The sequence below is a fragment of the Meleagris gallopavo genome, chromosome 9 (genome assembly GCF_905368555.1).
Source record: "Meleagris gallopavo chromosome 9, MGAL_WU_HG_1.1, whole genome shotgun sequence".
Lineage (NCBI taxonomy): Eukaryota > Metazoa > Chordata > Aves > Galliformes > Phasianidae > Meleagris > Meleagris gallopavo.
The window spans coordinates 16,637,371-16,654,266 of NC_139412.1; the positions used below are offsets into that span (position 1 = coordinate 16,637,371).

At 44.3% G+C, this 16,896-nt stretch overlaps 1 protein-coding gene across 1 annotated transcript; it reads right to left on the reverse strand.

Annotated features, from left to right (window-relative positions):
* Positions 1 to 4,168: 4,168 nt before the first annotated feature.
* On the reverse strand, positions 4,169 to 14,350 carry ESX1 (ESX homeobox 1). The gene is made up of 5 exons (XM_085230685.1): positions 13,944 to 14,350; positions 13,656 to 13,866; positions 13,532 to 13,577; positions 8,198 to 8,484; positions 4,169 to 7,302 (listed from the first exon to the last, which is right to left on the reverse strand). The coding sequence occupies exons 1-5, from the start codon at positions 14,041 to 14,043 to the stop codon at positions 7,086 to 7,088; spliced, it is 861 nt and encodes a 286-aa protein (XP_085086811.1). The 5' UTR covers positions 14,044 to 14,350; the 3' UTR covers positions 4,169 to 7,085.
* Between the last annotated feature and the right edge of the window lie 2,546 nt (positions 14,351 to 16,896).

Genomic DNA, 16,896 nt, shown 5'->3' on the forward strand with positions numbered 1-16,896 from the left:
CACAGATGTGTATTTGTCTTTAGCCATTAGTAATGGCCATGTCTGTGCTAGAAACAACCAGTGGGGTTCTCTCCTGCTGTCACTTGGGCTTGGGATGAGAAATTGAGATGCAGGTTGTGTTCTTGTTTTTAAAATCAAAACTTTCCTGTACACTCTAGTAGTGCCTTGAGCTGCTCTTTTCATGTCCTTGGTGCTGTTCGTTAGCTGTCCTTAGCAGTCCCTTCTGTTCTGCTTAGGAGAATTGCTTGTTTGGAGACCTGGGCTCAGAGGAGTGCACTCCATGAATTCCCCAAGCAGAAGCCCCACTGTGTGGCTGGGAGCAGTGAGTGAATGTCTTCCATCTCCTCCTCTGTCCTCCATGTGCAGCTCCCTGCTCCTTCTCTGTCTTAGTTAGAAGGTGAAAGCTTACTGTGCCACTGCTAAAACCCCAGAAAAAAGTTTTATTGCTTCAGTCAGCAACTTCTCGACTAGATCAGTTTGAGAACATACCAGCAGAAGTAAGACTTAGCTGTTTCTGATAACTTACTGATGAGAAACCGTCTTCAAGCTCTTCTCATACATTAACATGGCTGCTTGCTTCACTTATTTTCCTGTATTCTCTTTGGGATATATAGAAAATAAGGCTATAATAATGTTGTCCTCTCTTGTCTTCTTTCACAAACATTAATCCCATGATTTTTTATCAGTACAAAATAACCCTGGAGATAGGGCAGGCTGTGGATCAGCTTGTATGAAACTAGAAAACTGAAATTATTATGCTTAATTGTGTGTGAAAGTCAACTTTTGTCAAAATCTCTAGCTGTGACTGGGTTCTTACAAAATGCAATGTATTCTTTTCTTTAGCAGATCACCTAAATGCATTTTACTAGCAACCCTTCTGAACCAGATGAAACTGTAATTCAAGCTGTCTTGTCTGCTTCTGCTTTAGTTCACAATAATGTCACTATGCAGCTCACACCAAAGACTTAAGTTTTTATTTGGACAGCTACATCAAGTATTTTGTCCTAGTTTTTCTGCAGATCATTATTGATAAGGTAGCTTCTCTAAAATAATAAAATCCACAATCTTCCATTCTAGTGTGTGTATATATATATATATTTTAATGTAAAAGTTTTTCTACTCCATCAGTGTGACTTTGCAGCTCATTCCAATCTTTCAGTGACCTCCCACCGGCCTTCGTGAAGCAGTTCCTCTCCAGCTGGAATGTAAGAAACTTTCTTGCAGCCAACAAACTAAGTTAACATTAAGTTATAATGCAGGGTATCATCCCTTCCCAGAACTGTGCCTTGGCGTACTGCTTGACTAAATGTCTTTGGTCCTCTGATGTTTGTCCCTGCATTTGCTAATAAAACAAATACAGTAGGGGTGGGGGGCAGCGTGGCCATCTGATGAAAGGAGGGGGCCCAAACACAGGGCTTGGCTGGGCCCAGCAGAAATGGGCAAGTATGAGATGAAGCAAAATACTTGCTCTGCAGTGAGTGAGGTAAAAAGAAAAAGTGTGAGGAACAGCCATGTAGCAGCAGGGTAAGGGAGGAGGTGGTCCAGGCCTGGGGCTCCCTTGGCCCCTGCAGACCCTGAGGCACATTAATGGATGTGCCTCAAAGGAATGGCAGCTGTGAGGAGTGCTGGAACACTGTGATGGCTGCGGCCCATAGAGGCCCTGGGGTGCAACACTGTGGAGGAAGGAGCAGTCAAGAGGTGCTGTCCTGGGCTGCCCACAGCCCCCATGCCCTGCTTTTCTCCCCTTGCTCCCTTGAGGATGAGGGGAGAGAGTGTGCAGCCACTGGCTTCCCAGTAGCTGGCCGGGAGAGGTCCAATGCAGTCACAGAACTGGGTTGGAAGGGACCTTGAAGTTCCAAGAAATGATTAAATTGCATGCCATGTTTAAAAAGATTTTATATCCCTGTTTGTTTGTTTGTTTCAGAGTCGGAGATTTCCGTTCAAGGAAACATCAGAAGATGAAAATGAGGGCAGTAGCCTTACTGGACCTTCAGTGGCAGCTCTGCGACCCGTGTTCCCTTGGGCCTCCTGCCCACCCCTATATATGGCTTCCATTTCCCTGCAGTAGAAATGGTTTGGACACTTGCAATCCTCTGCAATGGGAGAAATTTGCAGTGTGAGGTGAGAAGCTCGGATCTGTCCTTCATGCTGACAGTGGCTCGGGTGTAATTTCACTTTCATACTTTGCATGTGTGCATGGAGACTTTAATTAAAGTCATGGGTGCATTCATGTAAAGCTGTGTGTTTGTGGGTAGTTTCACACAGGTGCGGATGGGCTGTAACACAATCTGCTGGCTGGGTTTCCTTGTAATATGTATGTAGAGCTGCTTGAACATAAAATATATAGAAATGCTCTGTCCTTACCAGCATTTTGTGTAGTTTGGGCCATTGTGTAAGTGAAGTACAAGTGGCATGCACATCATCTTGTATTTCCTATTCTTACATGTATTTTGTTCATGCAGCTTCATGGGAAGTTAAAACTCAGAAAGCTGCTGAAAGTAAATATAATTATGTTGTGCAATCTTTTTTAATATATTTTTTTATTCTTCTGGCAATCTAAGCTTCATCTGTTTGTGATCCATGGCATATAACTAAAGGGTTGAAAATGAACAAGTTGTTAAAATCCTCAATAGTAGGAAAATTAAAAAAAGAGTTCAGACTTGGGAAAAGCATCATAAGGTTGGAGTCTTGTTCCCTTACCTTCCTTTTCCTTTCACTTCAGACAACTTTTGATAAACAAGTTGAGCAGGATTATAACTGGACTGGAGAAGAGTTTATAGATGGAAAGCCTGTAAGTAGAGAAATTCTTATTTACCTGTTTAAAGTTAGCAGATCTCTCTTTCCGAGTGGCAGCACATCCAGATTTATCCTTCAGAATAAGGAGGAAAGTAACTCCTATGGTTGGCAAATTTGCAGTGAGGACCCCATTACAAGCTGCTGGTATATGTTATATGTTGTCTCATATAACTTGAAATAAAGGAATCACTCACACATTCATAATCAATACAATTACCACTACTTTACATGAATTAAGTAATTTGTATGGTATTACTGTTTGGGGCATTTCTATCCCTATTCAAAGTACTTTTTCAGTATTTCAGCCCTACTGATGGTAAAGGCAGGTGCATGCCAGTTACCCACAAAACCAAGGCAAAGCTCTATGGGGAAACTCTTTTATGTCTATCTAGATTTGAATTTGTAGTCCCTTTCCAATTACTGTGCTAATTGTTTAAGAGATTGCTAGACTAAAAAAGTTTTTAATCGCTAATCTGTTTTTGAAAGGAACTATGGGCTCAAAACCCGAACTACATACTTCTTAAATTAATTTTCTTCATGAATACTTCTTTCTCAATACAGATTTGTGAGTCAGAACACCCTACTGTGACTGTTTCTTTTGTCTTTTCTTCAAACACCTGGCCTATTATTCTTTCCCCCCACCCCCCAACAAAATTGCTCTTTCTTTGTAGGCGAGGTTCTGATGATATTATGCTGCTGGAAACACAGAAATTTACCCAACATCCAATGCTATGAACGTGGGGCAGAGGAAAAAAAAGAAAACTAAACAGAACTCACAATTGAGCCAAACATGCAAACTGTGATAGGAATATTTTCGAGTGCTTCTTGAAGAATCTTCACACAAAACACCTCAACAAATTCTAACATGGGGAATAATGTCAGGAGGTTTAATTCAGCGACAGAGTTTTTCTCACAGTGGGCTAAAGCCTGTAGAAAGGGAAAAGAGGGCCGGCAGTGTGCTCAGATCTTCTGTGCTGCTTTGAAAATCCTCCCCCAGATTTTTGCTTTCAGGAAAATCAGACAAACCCAGTAATAATAATAATAAAAGCAGGGCTCCAGGCCTGCTTCAGCTGAAGCCTGTGCCAAGAGGCTGTGTTGGTGTCACACAGAGAAGAATTAGGCTGCAATCCTGACAAGAATTCTGCAGTCTTAATCCAGATCAGTGCAGGCTTTGCCTAAATTGTAGTGAATTTGTTATCCCATAAGGCAAAATGAAGTGTCTGGAAATAATGGTGCGTGAGAAGCACCCTGTAAATTACAGGCCTGGTTATACTCGGAAAAGGCAGGAAAGGAAATGCTCCTGCTTGGTCTGTTGTAAGTGTTGACCCATGTGTTACTATGAAGCAAGACAGAAGGTGTTCCAGTGAAATTCTCCCCAGCATTTCTTAAATGTCATTTTAATGTATATTTGCAATAAATTTTAGTTGTACCTTTTTATTTACATTTAAAATGGAGACATATTTCTGAACAAGGAATCCTTCCTCTTGGTGAGATAGATAGTTTGTTAAAAATAGCAGTAATTAACACAAAACGCTTGTTGAATTTTGGATACAGTTGCACTTTGATTCTTAGAATGATTTCAATGTTGTCCTGTCCATTTGCTTTCATAATACCATTAGCTTTCACAGCTGGATTTTCAATTCACATGAAATAATGGAAATTTCTTGGAAGGACTCATAGCAGAAAATGTGAACTCAGGTTAAAGAAAATGTCTCTGCGTTTCAAACTAAACCCAGGTGAAGCATCGGCAAGCTGTGTTCTCTGCTAATGCCTGCTGGCACCATCTTCCACCCAAATGGCTCAAGAATGCAGTGCTGCAGTAGGAGAGGAGAGCGTCTTAGAGGAAGGCCTTCCTCTAGGAAAAATCTGTACAGAACAGCACCAAATCAGCCCAGCAGGGGATAGCAGGGGAACCAACCCTGGTATCCAACCCCATTGTTTCCAGAGAGGGGTCTGTGGCATTTCTAAAAGTGGCTGTGTGTAACCACGTAATGGTAGGTCAGAGTCTGCTGTGAGCTTAGTGCAAGAAATTGTGTAAAGTGCTGTCTCTTAAATCGTTTGTGCCCATAGCTATTAGAAAAACTTTGATAAGTTACCTCAGAACTTAACTGCTGAAACTACAGGAATTTTACCTTGTGAATTTATTATTATTATTTTTTAGGTGAAATATTGTTGGCCCTTTAGTCAATGATAAAGCTTCTGATGTTTACAAAGGTCAGCCTTCAGCAGTTGTTTTTCATGTGCTGCTTCTAGTGAATTTGTCTAGAAATGTAATTTGGCAAAAATAGCTAGGTTTTATTTTTAGTGCAAATGGCTCACAGTGAATGCAAGACAGTTCCTGCTTCTTTAAATGAAATAATGGCACAGTCTGCTGTCCTGTAGAGCCTCCTCATGTTGCAGGAGTGACACTGGCAAGGAAAAAGGATGTACAAATATGGGCTGTGTAATGAGTTTTCAAACCACTGACCTATCTAAAAGGTTAATGTGGAACAAACCCGTTGCTTGAGCGGGTACTGTGTTGTGCTGCCAGTTGGCAGCCTGGGCAATGGGAGTGGTTTGGCAGAAGCCAGTGGCTGTTGTGAAAGAAAACACAAACTTCTTGTGAGTGGTCCTGGTTATGTCACTTTCCAAGCCTAGCCCTGCTCATCAGGCTGAGCAACAGAAGTGTAGTCTGGGTAGAAAGCTTGCTTTTCCTAACAGTAAAATACCACTGCCTTCTCCCAGCGAGAACCACAGTGAGATTTATGAATCCAGAAATACTTGTTGTTGCTTACGACTCAAGGGTAATCAAAGCAATTAGTAGTTCAGAGGAAATGAAAAATGGATCTGCCTGATGCAGTGATCCTGTGTTTAGGTTTGTGAGCGAGAAGGACAAACTCAGGGAAGTATAAAGCAGCAGCAGCAGTTAGGTATCTGGAGCTCTGCACTCAAATTGCAGCCTCAAAAGCATCTTTGATAACTTCAAGAGTAGTCCCAGAGTTGTTGTGAGAAAGAAGTTCTGAAGAGTACAAAATATCTCCTCTGAATTTAGCATTTGTGAATGGTTTTTAGGAACCAGACAGTGTCAATGGAAGTGTCCCATGTTCCATCAACCCACAGAAATGGAGCTTGCTAGGACTGCTGCTGCAGATGTAGGCAAGCGTAACCTGCAGGTGTCCTCAGCTGTTGGCCTTTCTGATGTGATTGCTAAGCAACGATTAGCACTTACATAACTACCATTTGCACTGTCATGATGGTTTAATCAGTCCTCACAACAGCCCTGTGAGGTAGGCAAGTAAGCTGCAAAATGAGGATGCTTATCTTTGCTTTACATGAACCAGACCAAGAGATAGGATTGCTGTTCTCAGTCCCATTTCACAGATGGGGAGGTTCAGCACAAAACTCTGAAATGACTTGTCTGAGGCCAGAAAATGAGTTCAGGATTTTGCTGAGTTGCAGATGTCTGGTCAGTAGGGCTTCTGTTTATATCTATGCTAGAATCAGTTCAAGGAAGAATTTAACATTTCACGTTTAGTTTTCACTTGAATTCTCAATCTACTCAAGGCATGAGACATGGGAATGCACAAGTAACCTGTTAACTTAGTGATCTGTTAATATCTGCCACTAGTCATGCTAGAAGTATTTAGTAACCTCATATTTACAGTATTAGCTATTTACTGATATGTAGAAATGCACATAGAGAACTACACGCCATTTACTGCACACTAACAGCCTATTTTCACAGGACAGTTTTCATACACAAAGGATTTTTTTAATTATTAACCATTGCCACTGAACATAAACTTTTTTTTTTTAAGTTTAAAACAAGATATGCTTTATACAAACCTGGTTCTGAATCAAAAGCCTATATTGAAAATACTCGACAGCTCCTTTCTGCTAAGCCTAACATGCGAGATTTCACTGGCATCTGCACTTCAACGTGAAGCATGGTTTCAAAGTTAAGAACATACGATGTACCAGTTCTTATGTACTGTATGTAAGAGTTCCTCCTGAGACATGAGTTAAGAATCACTTCTAAGACTGAAGTTATTCCTACAAAGAATTCTGAATCCTTGAACCAGCATCCAGTAACTTCGGGGATTTCACAGCTTCAGTTTCACGCCAGCCTGAGTTATAAAGATGATTTTTTTAGCAAGGTTATTTCCTTGTTGCCCATTCCATTTTGTCCATTACAGGTGGAGGGAGTGCAGCTGGGTGCGTGTGTTAGCTTTCTTTTTTAAACATCTCTAACAGGCGCTGCTTGTTGGAGAAAGCATTCCCTTCTGTGGCTGTGGCCTGTGGGAGAGCTCCTAACAAAGTTCTTTGTTAGTATTTGAGACGAGGTTTAATTGAGGGATTTGTGCTGAATGTTCCTTCGCTTTGAGCCTCAGCGCTGCAATGCTCGATGTTTTCCTTTCAACTGCTGCTGGATCAGTGAAGGCAGTAAGAGCGGGATCTGACGGGGGCCCGGGGGCTTTCATGAGCACTGAAGCTGTTGTCATGAGAGGATTTAAAGCACTGAGAAACCTGTATTTGAAAGAAGTCAATATTATCCAAACTGAGAAGTGTTTTGCAGAACAAGAATGTAATGGATTGCAGGCAAAAAAAAAAAAAAAAAAAAAAAAAAAAAGTACTAGAAAATAGTTTGCCATAATTTCCAGTTTCTTCCAAATGTACATTTTATTTTGCAGAATATATTTTAGCTTTATTTTGCAGCAAAGCGTCTTGCTTTTAAACCAACAAACTTCTAATTGAAATAAGGCAGCTGATCGGACACGCCACGCGGGTACCTTTAACACTGACCTGATGTGAAATCCTTTCTGAACAAACCTCGGATGCTGGAGATCAGCCTGCTCTGTGAAAACAACACAATATCCCACAGAAAGACCAACTTATGTAGCTGTTTATGCAGCCAGTTTGTTCAGAGAAGCTGTGAAACGCAGCATTTGTGCGTGGCAGAAAGCTCTGCCTGCTGATGTGGGACTATGGCACAGGCTGTAGCTTCAGCAGGAAGAGAGCACAGCCTGTTACGTCTGTGTATACATACATACATGCACATACACACAAACATGCTTTTTCGTATCTTAAGGACTGCCTTCTGACATCCTGCAAATAAAGAACCAAGACTTGCTGACCCATCTCCATGTCTGCCTGCAGTCACATCTTCATGGTGTGTAACCTGGGTGAGTGTGCAAGGTAACATCCCACAGCTGTTATTCAAACTGCAATTATGAGTTAAGTTTTCACTAGCGTGACTTAAAACTAAACCTTGTTTTTTCTCAAATCCCACACTGGAACACCAGTCCTATTTTAGTGAATTTATTTCTCTGAGAGCACATTCATTGGAGAACGTGTGAGTATCAAACTAATACACAATATTTTTAAACATTTTGAGATTTATGGGGGAAAAAATACTCGATACCTTCCAAAGTGTGGATTTAAAATGGGATTTCTGAAGAGAGAAGTCCAGGTAAGGCTACTGAGGCCAAATGGCCCTAAGGTTGAAGAAGTAAAGGCCGGAGAGATGGATGGCACAGCCAGTGTTGAGAAAGGCATCGACCTCCATGTGTGATCAAGGATGGGGGAATGGCTGAGAGGAACATCCAAAAACAGTCCAAGGGGGTGCGTTAAGGAGATTCCTGGAACAGTCCCCAGAATTTCAGTTTTTTCACGTTTCCTCCACTTTGCCCTTCTATTTTGGAACCAGACCTTGAATGAGAAATTATAAAGGCATTAGCTGAACTTGTTCTGGATTTTCTCTCACCAACTACTACTGCATGCAGCGACAGAGATGGCAAAATATCTGTTGTTAAACTAAAACACATCTCTTAATATTAAAGATCCATTCATAAATACCTTAGTGGGTTAATTAATAAATAAATTGGTTATAAATAGTATAAATTTGATTTCTCTAGCTCTGACCGAATGGTTCCATATGGTTTCCAGCCACGGTAATATATAAACCTATCACCTGTGAACTTGAGATCAGTTATTAAAATGATTATTCTCCCTAAGATAGTTACTGAAAATTAAATTTTAACAAAGCCTTTCCAAAGGTGGCTGTTTCTGCAGAGATACCTCAGAAAGCACCTTAACTGTGACTGTAAGACTAAGTAGGCCAAATGTGCGGTGTGTGCTTTTGTCTCGATGACCAGGACTTCCATTTTTATATAGGAGATTAAGAAGTAAAGCTTCTGTTATCTACCGTAAATGTAAACAACATATAATTATGGCAGCAATTAACTGAATTGCAGTGGAAGCCAATACAGAACTAGAAAATCTAGCAAGTTGTATCAGAACAGGGAATCAAGCTGTTCCTAATGGAGTTTGAACTCGTAGTGGTTTTGTGCAGTAAGCTGTTGAGCATGTAGCCTCTTTGAGCCTGATTAGTTATTATTTTAGCCCAGTGAACATCTTCAAAGAATTTAGTCAATCCAATCTATAGATCAGAAAACTGATTTTTCTCACTGTCATTCTTAAGCATTCACTGTGCTGACCCAGGATGGTAGGAAAGAGCAGAGTGAGGAGGGTCAGCTCTAAAGCAGTGGGGAGAGGGCTTTTAAAAAAAGAAAATAAAATTAAAAATATTATAAATATATGCTGCTGAGTTGCACACTCAAAATCCAGATATAATCAGCTGCTTGGGTCTGTGTCCCCTCTGCTTTGAGAGCCACTCAGGCTGGATTCTGAACTGGATCTGGGCTTGGAAGAAAGTCATTAGTTCATAATCTCATTAATCACACTTCTGTATAATTACTGTTCCAGTACTACTGAAGTCCAGTGGAAGTGATCTGTAAATAATAGTTAAATGTTCTATATTAATGTTCTATATAAATGTTCAGGATAGTGTATTTAGTAGAGAATGGTAATAGAAAGAATGAGAGTTCTTGGAAAGACTGTCTTATATCCTATATGGAATTAGGGCTCCCTGAAATTTACTTCTGATGTAAGACAAGGCTGGGCTTTAAAGATGAGGGTCATTTACCATGCAGTGTAGTTATCTTCAGAATAAGAATCTGTCAATGTCACTTAAAAAAACCCTAAAAATCATACGTTGCTGAGATAAGCAAGGCTAAAAAAGTTATTCCTTTGGTATTAGCTTCTGACACAGTCGTTCTACATTGACAATTTATTATGAAAATCTCTGAATTTTTGTGGACCTGTGCTTTTTAATAGTTGAATTATATTATTATTATATTATTGCATATCTGCAATTATGTTTCAGTCAAAAAGTATTTTAAGAGATCTAGGTTTTTATTGGCATAGCATCTAAGAATTGGATTTTGGCGGTTCCCAGCTCCACTTCAATAATCAGAAATGGCAAATAACTGTTTGCAGTGACTCATTGACCTTCAGGTGCTTGGAAGGGAAGCCCCCACAAAGCAGGGTGCTGCAGGATGCTGTGGCTTTGCTGTCCTGACGCTGATGTTCCTACGCATGTCAGTGATATCTACACTTGCTGTGGGGCTCTCCAGAGTCAGATGAAGAATCACTGCTATGGTCCTTTCATTGCACGTATTTTATTGCCTTCACACTGGGGAATTGCTGTCCTCCTGGAGGAGCAATTTGTATTGCTCAGGTTAGGTATTTAAGTGTACAGGCAGTTGGCAGCAGGCGGTGCCAAAAATGAGCTTAATCTCTGCCAACAGATTACTGCTTAAAAGTAATGTAATCTTATATTTGTAACTGCATTTCTAAAATTTCTCAAGTGGAGCCTAGCTGAGGTTTTACAGATCACAAATTCAAAGGTGTTAGCATTTTCTGTTAGAATAATCTAATTATAAAGGCGGTAACTCTCCTATGCTGCACGTATGCAAATAAATCCTTTCCTAAAAAGGAAATAATGTGCTGCAAAGGCCTTCCTTTCCTTACTAAATCTTAGCATTGTTCTTCAGTCTCTTCATAAAGAAGATGAAAGCTGGGCTTTTCTGCTGCTTCTGCCCTAAAGCAAATCCATCTGATGACTCAAACTTATGATTACAGATGGTTTGGAGTTTACGACTAAACTTACATAGTCATCTCTCAGATTTTTTATTCACTGAAGTGGAAGGAAATACAGTATAGATATCTGGTAATTACCTTCAAGAGAAAAGCTGGCTTTCAGCTTCTTGCTGGTACATGCTCGTCAACTCAAGTGATAAAAGGGGCACAGACACACCTCATGCACAACGTGCATATCATAGTCATTATCATTCAGATTAGTCATCTTGAAGCTTTTGTTAAGCAGTTCTCCTTTGCTTCCTTTAGAAGGCTTAACTTGCCTTTATTTTCATAAATATCTGAAGTGCCAAGCAAAACGTAAGAGAAACTGCTGTGAGATCTTTACGGTATGAGTGCAATAGCAGTGGAAAAAGTACTTTGGGGAAAAAAAAATGCGTCACTTAAGTATTTGAGTAGTTCTCAAAGAAAGATGAGTTTTGAACATGTTCAAATTGTACAAAAAAACACCCAAATCATTTTGCAATTACTAGGATTGCATGTATGTGAGAGATTTAAAAAGGAAAGGTAAGCACATAAAATGTGATGGCTTTCTTGTTGTAATTTTCTTTAAAAATGTATCATATTTAATTGATGTAATACCTTGCAGGGATTAAAAAGCCCTCCAGGGGTGACTAAAAGTACTGTGTTTCTGCTGTACCCAAATACAGGATCCTAGTCAGAAAATACAACAAGGGCACTTAGATCAGTGACATACGTAAGCTCATGTTTGAACACTGATCTAGTTTACAGAACTAAAACACCCAAGTAATGCTTTGGTCTACACGTGAAGAAAACAAAGCATTCCTTTCACTTTTTTTTCTTTTCTTCCCCTAGCAGCAATATGAATTGTGAGCTGAATGGCAGGAACAGATGTAAGTGGTACCGAGGAGCTTCCCAACACAGGTGTTGAGATTACAGAAATGTTTTGCAGACTTTCACACCACTCCTTTTCCAAGGTAAGAAGGGATGCAAAGATGCTTGCTGTTAGCTCTTCCCTTGCTCTGTAGAAGCAAAAAATGGGGGTTGGGGGGTTGATCTCTTTGAAGTGATGCTGAAATGAGAATATATTAATAGGTATTTTTCTTCCTTATTTGTTCATTTTCATAAAAGACTCCAAGATGCAAGAGTGAAGGACAGCACAGTGGCTTGTGCCCATTTCAGCTAGCTAACAGAGGAGTATCCCCAAAGAAATAGACCCCAATTTGAAAACGCTGAGGTGAAGAAGTGGTCTGATTGCATTTAATAAGATTAGTTTCCTGAAGTTACACTAGAATAAATGAACAGTAATGGTACATCACTGCCTCTATTCATCCTCTTACCTCCAGGCTTAGTTGTCTTCTGTGTACCACAGGACAAGAACACCCGCACAAAGCAGAAGCACTGGGCCCTGTAAGTTCACCCTAAGCAAACTGTGCTGACTGGGTGCTTGTTGTGCCCAGGAGACTTGTTGGGATCTGAATCAGACAAGGAGTTCATAGGTACAGGGAACAGCTCTCTGACATCCCTTCTAACATCACCTGTGGTATGTTCCTCATCAGTGCCATTCTGACTCCATCAAACCTAACGTTTCCATGTCTTTTAGATGAGTCAGTAGGAGGTGAGTTCCTCTTTGCCATCTACCACTGTGCCATTCCTTCACCAGTCAAATGGACTACAGAGTGAGCGCCTTATGGAGTGGCTGTGACAGTGACAGGGGAAGCTTTTCCACCCGTGTCCTTTCCACCTGTGGATGCCGTGTGTCAGTGCCAGATACTGGGATATTTCACTGACTAGAACTTTTAGTGATTGGTGGTAGGAGAGGGAAAAGCACATCATTTCCTCCAAGTCCACATCACAGACATGAATAGCATATCCAGAAATTGTCAGATGAGTGATCTGTGAAGTACTGTTAATACTTCTAAGGTACACGTTAAAATAAAAAGCTAAAAAAGAAAAGAGAGAGAAATGGAGCCCTACACGTCAGCTGATTTAAGTAATGACAAGAAATGACAAAATATATAAGCATTGGTGGCACCAAAGCTAAGCGGCAGTAAGCAGGGCTGTCACCCAGTTCTCAGTGCTTCAGGAATAATGCTGTACCCAGGGCTGTGCTGGAAGAGGAGCTCGTTCATTATCTGATACAACACCTAAGCCAGGCGCAGTGCAGTTTCGGTGTTGGACATGAAAATACTTTGCAAGTCTTCACAGTGTTTGAAACGTTTTCAAAAAGAAAAAGCAAACCAAAGCACCTCGCTTTTGCACAAAAAGGGACTAATACCTTATGCTAGAGATGAACTTGAATGAGCTGCTTCTCAAAAACGTGCTAAATGTGAGTGCTTTGGGTCAGGGAAATGTGCTGGGGTGTTGGTGGGCTGCCACAGTTTGCCTCTGTATGTCTTGATTTCTACGGGTGTTCTTCTGCACGGCTCAGCTCGGCTGTACCACCCCCGTTTTGCTACCCGAGTGCTACAGAAACCCCGAGTTTGTTGTAAAGGGTAATTCAGCAGCGTGACTCGTTTTTTCGAGCTAAGCTGGAACGAGAGAACGGTGCGCGTTACTCTCAACATCTCGCCCGACGGCGCCCTCGCTTTGACACCGCTCTCGTAATCTTAAAGCTCGGGAAGACGGTACCTGCTTTAGACCCCCGGCCGTGAACGCGAGGCGGAGCGCGGTGTGGGACGCTCCCAGGACGCCGCCCGTGTCCCCGCCGTGGAATCGCGCCCAGGTCTCCGTCCTCCGGGAGCCGGGAGGACGGCGCGGCTCCCCCCAACCCCGCGTCCCCGTGGCCGCCACCCACCTGCACGCGGGCCTCCGTCAGCTCCAGGCGCAGAGCCAGCTCCTCCCTGCGGAGCAGCGCACCGTTAGCCGCCGCACCGCCCCGGAGACCCGCGGCCCTCCGCCCGGCCCGCCCGCGCCGCTACCTGGTGAACACGTCGGGGTAGTGCGACTTGCGGAAGGCGCGCTCCAGCTCCTCCAGCTGGAAGGTGCTGAAGGTGGTTCGGTACCGCCGCTGCTTCCTCTTCAGGGCCGCCGGCGCCTCGCCGCTCCCCGCCGCCTCGCCGCGCGGCCGCCCGCTTCGCTCGGACGCCGCCGGTTCCTCCGCGGGGTCGGGCCGCGCCGGGCGCTCCTCGCCTGCGGGGGAGAGAAGCGGGCGGTGAGCGCGGCGGGACGGCTCCGTCGGGACGGCACCATCGCCCCGCGTCCCTCACCGTGCCGCCCCGCCGCGGGGCCGCGGCCCAGGATGCCGTCGATGAAGTAGGAGGTGAGGAGGTGCAGCGCCGGCGGGGCGGCGGGGGCCGCGCTCTGCATGGCGGCGGGCGGGCGGCGGGGCGGCCCCGCGCTGGGTTTTATCGGCGCGGGCAGCGCCCGGCTCCGCGCCCCGGCATTAGCATTTCATTAGCGCGCTGTCGTCAAGGCCGGGGGTGGGACGCGCCGGGCACCGGGCGGGCGGAGAGCCGGCACCGCACTTCTTCGGGTCCCCGCGGGGTGCGCGGCGCCGTGCCGGTGCCCCCGGGCTGCGGAACGGCGGAACGGCGGCCGTGCGGGTTGGAGGGGTGCGAGTGGAGGCGGCTCCGCTCCGCTCCGCAGAGGGAGGGCGGATGTCGGAGTTCGGCTCTGTCGTTTCTGATGAACTTCAGCGCGCTGAGTTCAGCATTTGGAAAGTGCCGCGTGCCGCCAGGTGCCGGGAGAGCGCGCACAAGCGTGCAGGGATCTTGTCGTGTTTCAAGTCAGCTGTTAGCGCGTAGGGTCTCCGAAAGGAGGACGCTGTTTCCCGCAGCGGCTCTGTGCTCTTGCTGCGGTGCGCCGCTGGACAGTGGCATAAATTGGTGACACGCTCCCGAGGTCGAGGTTTTGGAGGATGAGAATAAAGCGCAGTCCCTAGGGACCTAAGGGAACGTAGCAAAACAGGGATTAAAAAAATCGAATCTAAAAAGCAGTGGCTGAAAGTTGAAACCGGACAAACTTATTACAAACAAAGCATAGATATTAAACCAACCCTTGAGTGTCATTGCTGGTGGGTTCTGGATTCCCTACATCTGGAAAGCTGTCGATGGGGAGATGCTTCCTGAGTATGTGACCCACACGTGTGACTGAGTCAGCTCTTGGTTACACCTGGCTCCATAGCCCGCAAACACACACCTTGCTCTGCTGTCCCCACCTCTTCTCTCACCTCTCTGGGGCTGTGTGTGTGCTTTAGCACTGCTGTCTGACAGACCACCTTGCTGTCTCAGTGCCTTACTCTGCCACTGGGCTCTTCATCGGGGCAGCTCTTAACTTTATTCCTTTTGCTGCAAAAATTGTGTTTGGCCTGAAGCAATATTGGCCTTTGTGAGCCTGTTCCTGCAGCGCCCTCATGAGAAGCTGTGGGAAAACTCTTACTGCCTACTCCTGGAAACATTATGCTTTTCTAAAAGGTGGTTACCACTTGATTAAAGCTGTAGCAATTTCCAGAACTAGTGTCTGCAGTGTCACATTGGAAAAGAGCTTGGAGGTGCCGGTGATGGCAGCTGGACATGAGGCAGCACTGTGCCCTCGCAGCCCAGAAAGCCAACCGGATCCTGGGAGCATCCAAAGCAGCACAGCCAGCAGGGCGAGGAGGGGATCTGCCCTTCTGCTCTGTGCTGTGAGACCTCACCTGGAGCGCTGCGTCCAGATGGGGAGTGCTCAGCACAGGAGAGACATGGAGCTGCTGGAGAGCATCCAGAGGAGGGCCACCAAAATGATCTGAGGGATGGAACACCTCCCTGCGAGGACAGGCTGAGAGCTGGGCTGTGCAGCATGGAGAAGGGAAGGCTGTGGGGAAGCTGAGAGCGGCCTGTCAGTATTTAGAGGGGCTGTGAGATGGAAGGGGACAGATTACTGAGCAGAGTCTGCTTGAGAGGACAAGGGGAGGTGATTTCAGACTAAAAGAAGGGAGATTTGGATTGGATATAAGGGAAAACTCTTTTCTGTTAAGGGTGGTGAGGCACTGGCACAGGTTGCCTGGTGAGGTGGTGGTACTTCATCCCTGGAGAGACCCAAGGTGAGGCTGGACCAGGCTCTGAGCACCTGACGGAGCCATGGGTGTCCCTGTTCAGTGCAGGGAGTTGCACCAGATGATCTATAAAGGTCCCTTCCAACACAAACAATTCTATGCTTCCTGAACTCTCTCTCTGCAAGCCGGATGAAGCTCTGAGCAGCAGGGCTTGCAGGTGGAGCTGCCCGGCTTCTGGTTTGTTCTGGGCGAGTGTGGTGATGGCTGTCCTGGAGGAAGTCACAGAGCCATCTCATGGGAGTAAGTTCTGAGGGGAGCTCAGCAGGAGAGAGGTCCTGCAGCTGAATTCCTGAGTCCCCACATGAGGCTGTTGCTTTCGCTGAGGCTGTTTCAGAAGTGTGGAAGTCATCTTTCCCTTTTGAGAAGTGCATGAAAAGCACAAGTTCCATCTGTAGCCTCATGGAGGGGCAGAGGGATAGACACTTGTACCTTTAGAATGGGGAGAGAAACCTTTAGTCTGTCTGCCACAAGTTCACCAGACACTCTAAAGGAGAACGACATATCTGGATTACAGACAGAGGCTTCTCTGCATGAATTGCCTGGCTGGTGTGGGCTGAGGGAAGCTAACACTGTTTAACACAGGAGAGCTTATGTTAAATGTTTTCTTTTTCCATACAGGTTAAACAAAACAAAACACCGAATTTCTGCATGTTTTTATGCAATTATGTTTCCTTTGGTTTTAGTGACTGTACCATACATTGTTCCACTAGTAAGTAACCAGGATGTGTGTGCTATACGTGGTAGAAGTACTGTGTATGTGTACTTTTTTCCTAATGCACTCCCTCATACTTCAGTGAACTACAGAACTGCCCGTGTTTCAGTGTTTGCAACTGTGTTTTTTTTAGCAGCTTTTAGATTTGTGTGTTGAAGACCTTATCTGTGCTAGAAGGCTGAGGTCCTCTTTCATGTTGGAAAGAACACTGGTTGTATAAAAATGTCTATAATAGAATTTCTTTCCATTTCAGGAAACAGAATTTGAGCTATTGAATTTCTTCTGGCCTCAAGAATATCTGTCAGAACCTCACTGAGGAATGTGTTACGTGTGTAACACCTGCATCACCCTCCTTCCCAGTATATCTGCACACATCTCTTTGCCCAGAGAGAAGATCCTGAATCTTGGAGACCAG

Excerpts from the sequence above, each read along its gene's own strand:
- ESX1 (XM_085230685.1), bottom strand. The coding sequence starts at position 14,043 with ATGCAGAGCGCGGCCCCCGCCGCCCCGCCGGCGCTGCACCTCCTCACC. Across the intron at positions 13,867-13,943 it reads CCCCGCGGCGGGGCGGCACG|GCGAGGAGCGCCCGGCGCGG; the intron begins GTGAGGGACGCG and ends TCTCCCCCGCAG. Across the intron at positions 7,303-8,197 it reads TTAAATCCACACTTTGGAAG|GTTTCTCAGTGCTTTAAATC; the intron begins GTATCGAGTATT and ends TTTCAAATACAG.